The sequence below is a fragment of the Brassica rapa genome, chromosome A09, assembly GCF_000309985.2.
Source record: "Brassica rapa cultivar Chiifu-401-42 chromosome A09, CAAS_Brap_v3.01, whole genome shotgun sequence".
NCBI classification, from domain to species: domain Eukaryota; kingdom Viridiplantae; phylum Streptophyta; class Magnoliopsida; order Brassicales; family Brassicaceae; genus Brassica; species Brassica rapa.
The window spans coordinates 26096712-26111647 of record NC_024803.2 but is presented as its reverse complement, the minus strand read 5'-3'; the positions used below and the strand labels follow the sequence as shown (position 1 = coordinate 26111647).

Here is a 14936-nt window from a genome sequence, read left to right as displayed (position 1 = left end):
TAGTACCTTATTTAAATACTATATTTATTTAAACCAAACATGTTATATAGTTGTCAACTTGACATGTTATATATATGTTATGGTTATTTGAATTTCCGTTTATTTTTGTATATTTGTGTTAGTGTGGATATAAATGTAAGTTTGAGTGGAAAATTTTGAAGATATGTCAACACAATAAATATTTTTAATAGTTAATATATAATTCAGATATTTGGTTATATCCAAAATACCTGAACCTTGAACTTACCAAACGAACTCGACCCAAATATGAAAAATCCAAACGTGTATTAGACCTCTAAACTAAAATACCCGTAAAGAAGGGACATCCTAACGCCCAGCACTAGTACTTGGTTTTGTGAAAAAGAAAGGATCGATGATCTATTTTTCCACGATAACTATTATATAACATTAGATCCCTACCGAACTATGATTTCGTGTCAGATCTCCACGATAACTTATTTCTCCACAAATCAGTAGTTTCAAATTCATTTGTCCATAATATATGGTTTAGTCGTTTTAATGTTAATTAATCATTTTTAAACCAGCTAAACCAAATAAAATCCCAATTTTTATTTATTAGCAAAAGAAAAAATTGATTCCCAAACAGTTGTGTTTCAAAAAAAAAAAAAAAAAGATTCCCAAACAAAAAAGATTCCCAAACAAAAAAGATTCATCATCAATCATTTATCCCCGGTCATGGGATTGTAGCCATCGTTAATGGTAAGTAAAGGAATCTCTTTCATATGCCTTAGAGCTTCAAAACTTCACTCCTTGCGCCATCAGATCCAACAGAATAAACGGACGCGGCGGCCATCTTAAACAGAGGTCTTTTGTGGACAATCTCTCATCCACGAATGCCATTGTCAGGTTGCTCATCACAGCCGTTAAAGCTGCAGTCGCTGCCGCGGAAACTCCAACTCCCATGGCTGAGACGTTTCCTTGCTTTGGCTCCATTGACAATCTAACTTCTCTCTTCTTCTTCCCCGAGGCAAACCTGAGCAACAATTATCAAAACTGACAACTCTGAAACCAGTAACTACCTAATTGAGATATTCGTCAAGCATTTTAGAGAAGGTAGTGAAGATTACTTGGGGAAAGATACGTAAGGTTGATTGAGATCGAAGAGAATGGATCTTTTTTTGGTTTGGGAATCAATTTTCTTTTTTCTTTTGTTGATGAATCATTTTTTAAGATAAAAATTGGGATTTTATTTGGTTTAGCTGGTTTAAAAATGGTTAATTAACATTAAACCGATTAAGCTATAGATTATGTGCAATTAAGTTTCGAACTATTAATTCGTGGAGAAATAAGTTTAAAACTTTAAATTCGGGGAAATATGGCATTAGATAATAGTTTATTGGAGATCTGATGCTATATAATAGTTTTCGTAGGGAAATAACAAAGAAAGTCACGGTCAGGTATGTTTGCTTATGTCCTGTCGTTGTTTGTCTAATTATCAGCAACTTATTTTAATCCTTATCTTATGCATACATCTCATTGTTTTCACCAGTTGTTGCACTTGCAGGTGACTAGTAAGGTATAAAGAATGAACCGAAAGTTTTAAGGAACCCCACAGATAAAACAGAAGAGAAGTTTTTGTCACATACATTATTAATTATCTCACTATTTTATTCTCAACTTAGGAATATCATCATCATCTAAGCCTAAAACAAAACAAAAAAGTCGCCGGATATATATAGCTCGGATACTCAAGTAAAATCGACCAGAACTCTGTCGACTTTTTTTTTTTTCTTTATCTAATACTAATATACTTCCTTGGTTGCACTGATGGAAAGTTTCGTTGGAGATTCTTGGGGTTATCTAGTTGTTTCTTCTGGCTGCATCTTTTACCTCAACTTCACTCGGTGAAGTGCCATGTAGGCTATGAGCCTGTAACCCACCAGCATCACTCCCATAACAAAAACATCTATCCATAAGTTATTCAGCCCCATGGCTTTGATTCCTGGGAAATCTCCAACTCTGCACCAGACCCCTTCTGAACACTCGTAGTAGTCATCATCAGTGTATTGAATACCCAAAAGCAGCTTGTAGCAGTAGTAGCTATAGCTTAAGTATTTTAGCCATACAATGAAGGGAGGGATTTGTTGCACGTAGTACCCTCCAGCTATGAGAAAGACTAGTGTAGTAACGGATGCTAACGTTGTGGCTTGCTTGATGTTCATTAGGAGAGCACCGAATGCTAAGCCAAGACCTTGAGCAACGAGGACGGAATAGAGAACAACCAGTAGTGAGAGGATAAATGTGGTGGGGTCAGGTTTGAGCCCACCCATCCAGTAAATTATGAACACAAAAGCAGTTGGAAGTGCGAGTTCCAAGGGCAGGTCTCCAACGTTTCTAGCCATGAAATAGGATGAAAGACGGTACATTCCGGAAGACCGCTCCTTGATTAGCATTCTTTTCTCTTGTGGAAATGTGAAAACCGCGTTGTATAGCGGGTAGAATCCCCAAAAGACCGAGAAGAAAAAGAGCAAAGCAGTCTGCAATATGTAGAATATATTATTGTTAGAACACTAATTAATGACTGACAATCCAAGATGATCATTGTCTATTTTATTCAGCCAATAAGAGGATCCTCACTCTATCTTGGAGGTGGGACTTTGGAGTATGCCACCATAGAAGACCACCAAGAAAAGCCACGCTGATGACTTGGAAAATCCTAAGCTTGTTAAAAGATTCGAATCTCCTCTCTCTGACCCCTCTTTGGAGTAATACAGTGAACTGGTACCACCAACTTGTGCACCATTGTTCTGATGACTTGATATTTTTGGCTGCGCCATTTAAAGCGCAGTTAACGTCAGATTTTCAACAGTGATATTATGACATAATTAAACAAGAAACAGAGTTTAATTAAACAAGAAATTAAATCCCTTTTAATTCATCTTTCATTTTTGACCAAAAAAAAAATACTTCAGAAAGCAAAAAAACTACCAGCAGATTTGGTGTACTCAAAGCTATGGGAATCCGCATTGCAGAGTTCAGCTTTCAGTTTGGTAGAAATGTTCTTCTCATAAGCTGAAATAAGTGATTCTTTCACAGTCTTCTGTTCTTGTTCTGAGGTCTCCTTTTGAGAATCAGGTGGGATTCCTGCAGTTTTACCAAGTTTTGATGAATTAGAAAGACCTTTTTTTTTTCTTTAATAACTATTCCATCATATATAGAAGCTTTAAGAGAAAGGTTTACCATTAGCAAGGTCAAGTAAAAGGTCAGCTGGATTAACTGTCATGGAAGTAGAGAATCCAACGGAACTGAAATATTCCAAAGCAGAAGATGCAGGGCCATAGTAGAGAGGGCTACCTTCAGACAACAAAACCACCTTGTCAAACATATGGTATATGCGGCTTGATGGCTGATGAATGGTGGTGACCACTGTTCTTCCTCCAGATGCCAACCTTTTGATTGTGGTCACTATGCGGTGAGCAGTGGTGGAATCAAGACCTGAAGTGGGTTCATCCAGAAGTAGCAAGCTAGGATTGATCAGCATTTCTTGACCAATACTAACCCTTTTCTTCTCACCTCCTGATATTCCTCTGAACAGTGGTCCTCCTATCATGCTGTTTGTACATCGATTCAATCCTAGTTCAGCGATAACACGGTCAACATGCTCAGCCTTCTCGTCTCTTGTCAAACTGCTTGGTAGACGTAGAAGTGCAGTGAAGAAGAGAGTCTCCCAAACGGTGAGATGAGGGTACAGGACATCATCCTGGGCAACAAAACCTGTTCTGCGCTTGATGCAGCCAGAGAAAGGCTGACCGTTGTAGATGACTTTCCCAGAGAAAGTTTTGGAGAGGCGGCCACCAAGAGCTGAGAGAAGAGTGGTTTTGCCACTTCCTGATGGACCTAACATAGCTAGAATCTCTCCTGGACAGACCATACCCGTTATTCCATTAAGAATCGTCTTCTCTTTGCAGCTCCATGATCCTAAACACTGACCCGTATGCTCTATCTTAACCTTGTACTCAACCTCCTCAAACTGTTCAACCATATCAATGAAAAACGCTGTTAGGAATAGACATCCCGCCTTGTAATCAACTACCACGCTAAAGAAAGAAGAGAAAGTCATATTCTTATGAGATTTATTTTTGCAGGCAAAACTAAAAGCTCAGCAGAAAATTGAAACAAGAAGTGAACAAAATGGTTTTTATTTTCTTTTCTCTTATACTGGAGGAGATAGAGATAGAGAAAGAGAGAGTGAGACACACACAAACCTTGAGAGTTATGGGGTACATGGAGAGCTGGAGACCAGGCTGTGAAGTGGCTACGGGGAAGGCTAGTACAGGCTTGCCCTGTGTTTCTGACATATCTGTCAAACCTTGCACCGTGGCTTCCCCATTTTCTTCAGGCCTTGGTGCTATGCAATTTGGAGGCATGATGGATCCTGAACAAATTTCTTTACTAGTTCTTGTAGTTGTCGCCGTTGTGATTCTTATGAAAAGTTCTTAAGAGTTGTAACGGTACCAAAGTAAAGAAAGCTTAAAGGCTAGTACTGCCTTTGGTAAGTTTCTTCTTGACCTCCCTCAAAGGGAACCCATGTGAGCACATAAATATATAGTAGTGTGAAAAACACCCTCACACACCTAAGAACAGAAAGATTGAGAGAGAGAGACATTAAAAAAAAAAAAAAAAGAGACTTTCTTTACGATGTTGGCCGATCAATCGTCTCTGGTGGGTTCCCACCTCCTCCTCTCTCTCTCTCTCAGTTTAATTTATTCTAAAAACTAATCCCTTATATATTAATTGAAGAACATTTGAAAAGATATAACCTCAATTTTGTATTAATTAAAAGAGGCCCCAATGCATAGGTGGCACTCAATTAGGTAGTCAATTACATTCAATTGAAAAATAAGTAGGTCCACATTCGATTTTTATATGTTGTTAGATACATAAGTTGGTCAAACTATATGATATAATGATATGATATGCTATTTGCTTTCCATAAATAAAACCTACGGAATTACCATAAATGACTAATATATATATATATGATAATTAATGATTTTAATAATAAAGATTTGATAACAATTTATATCTCCTCCATCATTTTTTGTTTAATTTTATATTATTAAAATAAATTAAACAATCAAATTAGCTATAAAAGTAAAATTTAGATTTTTTCGTATATGTTATATTTTGAATTTTTAAAAACGACAATAAATGACTAAAACTATTAAAATTATTATGTTAAAAATTAATGATCAATGGTTTAACATTTTTATTATAAGAAGATACACATGATTTTAAAACCATATGAGTAAAAAATATCATTTAATAATAAAATAAATATATATATATATATATATATTAAACACTATATACCATAAGATTACATAAATATTTTAATATTAAAACTTTCAATGAATTTGCAAGAACATTGGTAAATTATAAACTTATTAAAGATTTCAGATTGAAAATTTTGTTATCGATGATTTAAATATTTTGTTATTAAACGATAAGAATGATCATAGAACCGTATGATTATAAATTCTTATTTAATAAATAACTATATAAAATATACTATTCTTAGAAAAATAGGTTGGTCTATCTTAACTTATATTACACTTTTTATTAAATTAACTATCTAATTGATAAATAACTTACCAAAAATGTTTTGCACTTTCCTTAAATAAAAGCTACGAAATTACCTAATATGATTAACATATATGTGAAAATTAATTATTATGAATAATAAATAATTGATAACATTTTTTGTAACTTAGTTCTTTTTTAATTTTATATTACTAAAAGATATTAAAAAATCACATTAAATATATAATAAAAACATTTATATTTTTTCTTATATTTTAAATTTGAATTTTTCAAAACGTCTATAAATTATTAAAAATTTGAAGATCCCCACTCTGAAAATTTTGTGATCAATAGATTATTTTTTTGTCATAATAAGTTACAAATGATCATAAAATTGTATTAATATGAACTTTTATTTAATATTATAAGAAGATAAACATGATTTTAAAACCATATGAGTAAAAAATATCATTTAATAATAAAACATATATATATATAGATTAAACTATATACCATAAGATTACATAAATATTTTAATATTAAAACTTTCAATGAATTTTTAAAAACATTTATAAATTATAAACTTATTAAAGATTTCACATTGAAAATTTTGTTATCGATGATTTAAATATTCAGTTATAAAACGATATGAATGATCATAGAACTGTATGATTATAAATTCTCATTTAATAATTGACTATATAAAATATACTATTCTTAGAAAAATAGGTTGATTCATCTTAACTTACATTATATTTTTTATTAAACTAACTATCGAATTGATAAATAATCTACCAAATTTTTTTTCTGCACTTTCCTTAATTAGAAGCTACGAAATTACCTAATATGATTAACGTATATATGAAAATTAATTATTATGAATAATAAATATTTGATAACAATTTTGGTATCTTAGTTTTTTTTTTAATTTTATATAATTGAAAGATATTAAAAATCACATTAAATATATAATAAAAACATTTATATTTTTTCTTATATGTTATATTTTGAATTTTTCAAAACGTCTATATATTATTAGAAATTTGAAGATTCTCATTCTGAAAATTTTGTGATCAATAGATTATTTTGTTTGTTATAATAAGTTACAAATGATCATAAAAATATAACGCATATGAATTTTTATTTAATAAATATTCAAACTAAATAATATATATATATATATAAATAAATACTAATGATTTAAAGTAATAAGATTGGCTGATCAATTTAGTCGTCCAGTTGAAATCTTTCAAAAGTATGTGAAAGACTAAAGTCAAAGTAAATATAGATTTAGAATAGTAGTTATATTTTACTAACCGAAATACCGAAAAAAACCGAACCGAACCGAAACCAACCCGATATCCGGATTGAACACCCCTAATCCAAATGAAACCAAACTATTGTTTCATTCTCCAAAATATAATAAAAATAATAACTTAATCCCGCGCAAGGCGCGGATCTTATCCTAGTATACTAGTATTTGTACATATCTCTTCCCTTTATTCCATTACTTATCAGAATCTTACCTCTAATTCCATTTATATTTCTCTTAGGATAAAATTAAATAAAGCACCATCTCGAGTCTTCACTCGTGTGGATTCTAATGCTGCAACTGTCGTTTTACAAAAGGTTTTTGTATTAAAAACCCATCAGCTGTTGTTAGGTTTTACAATGCTCTTAACCGTTTGATGTGACTGCGGATAATAAAAGTGGACACGGTCTTTACCAAGTTCTGATAAAGGATCTCAAAGCATAAGAGTACTAGATGCTTCAATTATTTAACCAACTTGGTAACTTCTTTTTCTCTTCCACAGATTATTTTCATTTACATAAAGTGGAAATTAAAAGGAAGAGACCAATGATTATGCTCTCCACCATTTCAGAACTCAAAATACCTATATCACAAGTGATCTAAGTAGGAAGATCCTCTAAATCTTCAAAAGAGTAAATTATCTTACAAGTTTTTGAAATAATTATAACGTCCGACCGCCCACGGTTAATGGGCCACCCATGCCCGCTCTCTCGCTCTCTCGGGATGTTACAATAATACTTTAAGCTATGTTATATTCGTAGATACATATCTCACATGCCATCTCATATCATTTGCTACACAGCTGTGCATGGGAAACACTTTGCTTCCTCAAGAAAAAAAACATTTTTTTTTTGCCAAGGACAAAAAAAAAACATTTCTTCACATCATATAAAATAGTAATTAGATTTGTTGATCTGGCAGTGTGAATGACCATTAGCAAAAACTCAAAAATGTCCATTGCAGCGACAGTTTAATGATTCTTTGCAGTGTGACTCATGTCTTTCGACTCGTCATATCTTGTAGGAGTACATGAAAAAGTTGCAGCATGCCCACGACACAAAAACCAACCATTCAAAAAAAGGCCAGATTCTTGTGATAGTCTGAGAATCTTATACCACTATTCCTGTGTAACCACCAGAGACATATATATGCGATAACACTGATTTTTGTAAATATATCTGTCTTATCCGGCCGACTTAATCAAGTAGACTGTAAGTTCGTTTTCATATAGGAAATCTTTAGTGTCTGGTTAAAATATATGGATAGAGACATATAGAAGGATCAGGCTTAACCTCTAGTGAATTCTCCATCGTCTATATAGAAGACAAGTATCTTCGCACGTTGTTCTTGTTGTTATATCTACAAAACGGGTTACATTTTCAGACAAAAGTTGACATTAGAGGCATCTTTTCCAACGTCACATTTATATACTAAATGCTCTATTTTTTTTTTCTTACACATTTTTTTATACAGAAAAATTATAGTAAGACCTTTGGTGCATTTAATTTCGAGAACTTGATTCGAACCTAGATCCAAGAAGACTAGACAAGAGGAAGCAATTTAAGAATACTTAAGAAATTAGAATTTTATTTTATCATTGTTTCTTGATGTGTCGAAATTCGAGAGTATAGAGACATTTTGGAAGTTTTTTGTTTGGTAATTGAAATGATAACGAATAAAAAAATTCAATATTTGCTAGTATACTTAATAACTAATTATTATTTATCTGGGTTTTGTGAAATTACATAAACACAAGTATATATATTTATATATCTTATCAAAACAGAAATACTATATGAAATTAATCTTACATTTATGTGATATTTTATAGAAAATTCAATTGATTTTAAAAACTTTAATTAAAGATAATTTGACCATTACTTATAAATTAAACGATTTCTGCATAAAAGAATGTACCACTACAAATGAGATAATTTTACCATTCAATAATATTTTAAATGTTTCTATATTTCCTATTTATTATAACAGATTTTCGGATTTTTAAAATTTTAATTAAATTTATAATTTTTCTTAAAATATTATAATTAAATATTAATTCAGTTTTAGATTTAGAAACTATAACATTAAAAATTCTAAAATATTATAAATAAATATTAATTCAGTTTTAGTTTTAAAACGAAAATTAAAATTTGTAGAATATTTACATTATCAAATAGGTAATTATACTATCTTTAACTATCATTTATTAAATTTTAACAATTAAATATTATAATAAAGATTTTTTTTAAAAATAGGTGTATTATATTTTAACAATTTTAAAACCGTTAAAACGACCTCTAAACAACAAAGACCAAAGATCCGGAAAAGTAGAGCACAAGAGTACTCAAAACTTGAACCACCAAAAAAATATCCAGACTACTAAACATTAGAGAAAGATTACGAGTGGAAAGATTCGCCAAAAAAGTTATTGAACATTAGAAAGGAGTTCGTGCTGAGCCAGTCATAGAAATTGTTGTTGCAGTTAGCCGCTATCAGATATCACTTTCACACACTCGTCATCACCATCAAAACAATGATCTTACTCAACAAGCCCAACAGTTTAAGCACCTCTAACCCCTCTCACTGCTATACACCACCCTTCAACTCACTACCTGCTCCCTGTTTCGATGAGAATTGAGAACCAATCAAAGAATAAGCTACATTCACAAACAGGAAAGTGAAAACCACAACCCTTGAAAAAAATGATGAGACCTATTTTCAATAAAACTAGACATGCATAAATACAGAGATTCACACACTGCCTAGACAGAGCCGAGATGAGAAGAAGCCCTAATCCACCACACCAATTGTTCTCAAAACAAATTCAAAACAACAAATGAACCACCGGCGAAAAAGAAAAGAAATAGAAAAACAACCTTTTAGACCATCTTTAATGAGATTCTATTTTTTTTTCTATAATTTATACCAAAATAGAGTAACTCTATTATATCGTAACGTTTGTTCTAACGGTGTTACTCTATAATAGAGTTATTGTATTGTTACTCTACTATTGGCATTGCCTCTGCGCAAGCGTGGAGTTGTGGACAAAGTTCTTGTTTCATCTCAATATTTGTTAGGGTTATTGTAGCTGTAAATTTTGCGTTTTGGGTTGATTATTGTTTTTCAAGTTTTTTTATTGTTATAGGGTTAGAGTTGTGATGATGAACTGTGTATGCATTGTTCTCCATTCATGAAGGTATAAACTGTGTTAGTAATGTGATTGATATAGTACATGGTGTTGATTGTTGTGTCACTAAGACTTATTGTTTGTTTGTGTTTTTAATTTGTTATTTGTATTGTTGAAATTACATAAATTATATTAAGGCTATTGAGAGTACTTTTTGTTTATGGATATTTTTTCTCCAGTTTAGTTGTGTAAGTTGTGTGTATTAAGTAATAATTTTTTTATTCTTATTATGTTGGTTATATGTTTTTTTATTTTTAAACTTGTTGCTTTTACCAGACCTTTAAAACAAATACATGAAGACTTGTAGAAATAATTATAAAATGAGTGACAGTTAGTATTTGGGCCTTAATGGATTTTAAACGAATATATCTATTTCTCATAAGAAGACAATAGCATTGGCCTGTTGACATTGATCATGTAAGCTATTTTCAAAAGACAAGAGGAGTGAGCTGGTGGAGATGTTGTTGCCGCCTTTGTGTCTGTTGGGATTGTCTCTTGTATCTCATGGTGTGGCTGTGTTTGTTTCTCTTTTATTTGATGGATAATATGTAAACAAAAATCATTGTTAGCTGTATTTATCAGAGTTTGCAACTTACTTTGTTTTTTGTTTAGGTAATTTCACTGATCTTGGTTGTCGTCTTCGTCTTCTTCGTAAGCATCTGTGAAAGTAAGTTTGTAAATTGTTAAATAACTGGCCGTGTAGTTGTAGTTTTCTAGCTGGCTCAATATATGTGTCGTTGAGTTTTAGTTGAGTTGATTAGTTTGGTATATTTGTAAGATTAGACAAAAAGAAAGAAGATCATTAATGATTCGTCTTTTTTGGGATTCTAGTTTTTAGTGTTTTGATTGTTTGGGTTATTGTAGTTTCTTTTAAGCTGTAAAATAAATATTTGTGTAAAATTAGATTGATAAGTAAGGGAGATAAATAGACGACCATAAATTTTGAGTAGGAGATATTTTTGATTATTGATGTTAGCACAATATAGATAGTAATATAAAGGAAATTATGTGTTGATTGTTTCTTACGGATCAATGAAGAGACGGATAACGACTCGAGTTATTTCTTTGGTGAGGTAAGAGCCCTGGACAGAACGGTTTTATCCAGGGGACGGATAACGACTCGTTCACTGGGATGAGTTTAACCTGAAAAATTATAATATTCACTTGTATAATATTTTTCAACAAAGAATCAGGAAATCAATTAAAACAATTAGTTAAATGAGTTTGATATATCGAAGATAACTTACCTTTTCATCAAGGAAGAGAACCGTGATTCCTACAAACTCCCTGTCTTTCTTGAAGTTCAGGGAATCTCAGAAGCGGAGGAAGCCAAAGGCTATGCTCTGACTACTACAACCAAGACGGAAAAACTCGAAGGTTGAGTTACGGACGCCGGTTTGAGGAATTGGAGAGGCAGAGAGAAACATTTTTTTAGAAGATGGTTAAAGCTAAGAGGAATCAATGAGTTTTGTGGAGATGCAGATTGGATTCATCAAAGATGAGAATCATATACAGTATAACCTCTTTAAATTAATACTTTATTTTTTTTTGAATTATACAGAGGTATTCTGGCCCCATAGAAGTGATCCAGACTAGTCACGTGTTGGCACGTGTCGGTCTTCTATCCCTGGCGATGCCGAAATGTTAATTCCCCAGTGGCCGGGATTCGAACCCAGGTGGTGGTACTCACAGCTGTAAGCCCTTTAAAAATTAATATACACTAAAAGTCTCTATAAAATAATATAATTTTATAGTCCTAAATTGAGTTTTTGGTTCAATTAGTATATCGATAAATTAATATATTTATAAATTAATAAAAAAATTATAGTTTTGGTGTATTCCCAACATTATTAATTTATAAAGGTTTCACTGTATATAGGGTTTACAGAGGGGCTACAAATCATGAACATTTACGATCAAGCGATTTAAGATGGGGACATGAAGAGTTCACCGGTGAAAAAAATAGATTACGAACATACACACGGCGCAACTCTGTAACTCAGACTTGTTTGAGACAATGATGAAAAGAACCCAAACTCATGCTAAACGACAACAGTTTATAATATGGGAAAACTATAATTGTTGCAAACTTGAGCTTTTTTCATATAACAAGATGAATCCTATTTAAAAATAAAACTCATAATACACTAGTAGGTCCGATCCTCAGAGGAAGCCGACGAAGTAAGGGCTTCCAACTTTCATAAATATATATTAGGTTCGGCCATCAATGTACAAAGTATCATTTAGCTTAGTGTTATAAATGTTGATGTTTATATCTCAATAACCCGGGTTCGAACAATGAGCTTGACACTTTTTCACACTTCTTAAAGTGGGGCCCACAAAATGCTGACGTGGCACACTGGGGAGTGATCAAAAACTCAACTTTTATAATATAGATTATAGAGTGAAATATAGAGGAATGTCACTTTTGAACTCAAAATATATAATAAAACATGATATTTCTCTATATTTTAGTATACACCATTGGAGCAAAAATTACACTATAATAAAATTTTTCTATTTTAACGTGAATTATAGAAGAAGAAAAATATAATCTCATTGGAGATGATCTTACAGCTTCCATGAAAATGTTGGGAACCAAAAAGATGGAGACGAGAGTTGACAGAAAAAATCTTATTTTAATGAAATGGTGAAAAATGTTACAAAAAAAAATGGAGAGAAAAGTAAAAAAATAAATTAATAATAATTTTTCACGATTTTAAAATGTAGATAAAAAGTTAAATAAATTATTATTTCACATAACATACCTACGATAAAGTTTCGTTGCACCCACCAATTCAGCGAAACAAATGCAAAGGAAAACATAACACTGAATTATAAATTTATAAAAATTAGTTCAAAAGAAAAAAAACACTGCACTAAAAATGAACCTTTAAATTTGGAATTGAATTTTCTCAAAATAGTTGGAATTAAATATACTTAAACAGGTGTACCAAGAGGTGTCAAAGGAAGAAAAAACAACAACCAAAGAAGGATCTGATTCTTGTAATAGTCCCTTTTTGGCCACTGAATAGAAGACCCAACACATAGCAGTGGAGCTATATTATAAGTTTTTCCTTTTTGCTAATTTCAGAAAATGAGAATATCATATTATAAAATAAAATAAATTTCTTCTTGTTTCTTTTATTAGTTTATTCTCTTGTTTTTAAAAAAAATGTATTATATATTATTCTCCATGTTTGTGCATTATTTTTCTCTTGACCTTTCTATATACAAAATGAAAACGATATACTAATTAAGAGTCCGATTTAACTATTTAGTACTTTATTTTTTAAAAAGTTTTATGCTTTAATTTCAGAGGAAAAATTATGAAACTTTTGTTTTCACTTTTTAACTTTTTTTTGAAATATTTTTATTATAATTTTGAAGTACACATGTATATGAAATGCCTTAAGAAATAATTCTATCTGCTATAAGAAATTACGACTGTCAGAATTTATCTCTATTTACGACAATGAACATTTTATTTATCTCGTGTTGAAGATTAATTTTGAAAATTTTCTAAAGCTATTTCTACTAGTTTACAAAATTCAGATTGTTTGGAATTTGAATCGAACCGTAAATAAATTCACGCAAAACATTAACCAAAATACTCCCTCTGTTCCTAAATAATCTATGTTTTAGAATTTTCACACTTATTAAGAAAACACTTAAAATTTTGATAATAAATGTATGGTTTTCTGTGTTTAGCTATTTCCTATGATTTTTAACCAATTAAAATTCAGTAAACACAATTAATGTTTTTGAAATTTACAATTTTCTATTATTACATACATTGAAAATGTAAAATATGGATCTTTTAGAAACAAAATATTTTTCTAAAACATGGATCATTTAGGAACGGAGGGAGTATATGTTAATCGCTAGACTTAAAAAAATTTCACTTCGTTTTGTTCACAATAAAAAGTTTATAGCATCAGTTTTGCATATGTTTATGCAATTATTGTCTCGCGAGCTGAGGTTGTAGTCATTTTCTATATCCTAGGGTCAAAGCTTTGTACAGAATAAACTTATTGAAAACACATTTTTATCACTGTTACTTGTCTAAAGATCGCGTCGCGTCTACAAGCACTGTTTTCCTTCTTTTTTTTTTTGTTATTCCTTAAGAATATTCAAAAAATGAAAAACCGGTCATATTTTGATTTTAAAAAAACCGGTCATATTACATAAAATGATGATATAAAGATTAAGAATTAAGATAATTGGAAAAAGGATATTTACTTATGATATAAAATGATAGTTAGAATACGATTCTCCTCATCTTAGTGTTCTCATGTGGAAAGTTCTCGGATATAAATTGAGATTCTATTATTTGTAATGCATCTCATTCTATAAGTAACCCACTTGCTTATAAATAACTTTGCATGAATGCAACAAGAATCCGAATATAGACACACTTTAATTTGAATATTAAAAGATGCTGGAATTGTTATATTTTCTCGTCGTCAAATATGAAAGCAACTACGCTAGGTTTTTAACAAAAAAAAAAAGAAAAAAAAAACTAAGCTAGCTTACTATGTCAGGCGTATAACACATAACTAGATTTGATCTACGCTTCTAAAGCGCAAGATTTATTCTGTTAATTTTTAGTTGTTATACTGATTCTTAATTTTATAAAATATAGAAATGGTTGAGTTCCGAAAAAATGGTTTATTAAAATCGAAGACTAACAATATGTATAATTGATTTGAAATGGAGTTATTGTAAGTGGTTATAATATCGTAAAAGAAATTTTGAATTGTAAATGGTTATAATATTGTAAAATAAAAAGTTTCATAAAAATAATCCAAATAAATTTCATTACGATTTTTAATACCAAATTTTTTTTGTTACCCAGTTTAATACCAAATTAATAGTTTTATTCATTTTAAT

General features: G+C 30.9%; 2 protein-coding genes across 2 annotated transcripts; one reads left to right on the top strand and one right to left on the bottom strand.

Annotated features, from left to right (window-relative positions):
- Window positions 1-1540: 1540 nt before the first annotated feature.
- On the bottom strand, window positions 1541-4801 carry LOC103840226 (ABC transporter G family member 14). The gene is made up of 5 exons (XM_009116719.3): window positions 4227-4801; window positions 3202-3991; window positions 2950-3105; window positions 2599-2789; window positions 1541-2498 (listed from the first exon to the last, which is right to left on the bottom strand). The coding sequence occupies exons 1-5, from the start codon at window positions 4386-4388 to the stop codon at window positions 1848-1850; spliced, it is 1950 nt and encodes a 649-aa protein (XP_009114967.1). The 5' UTR covers window positions 4389-4801; the 3' UTR covers window positions 1541-1847.
- Window positions 4802-6795: 1994 nt separating this feature from the next.
- On the top strand, window positions 6796-13925 carry LOC103840349 (defensin-like protein 316). The gene is given in 2 exon segments (XM_033279789.1): window positions 6796-7997; window positions 7999-13925. Coding segments are annotated over 2 exon segments (204 nt in total). The 5' UTR covers window positions 6796-7851; the 3' UTR covers window positions 8057-13925.
- The last annotated feature ends 1011 nt before the right edge of the window (window positions 13926-14936 follow it).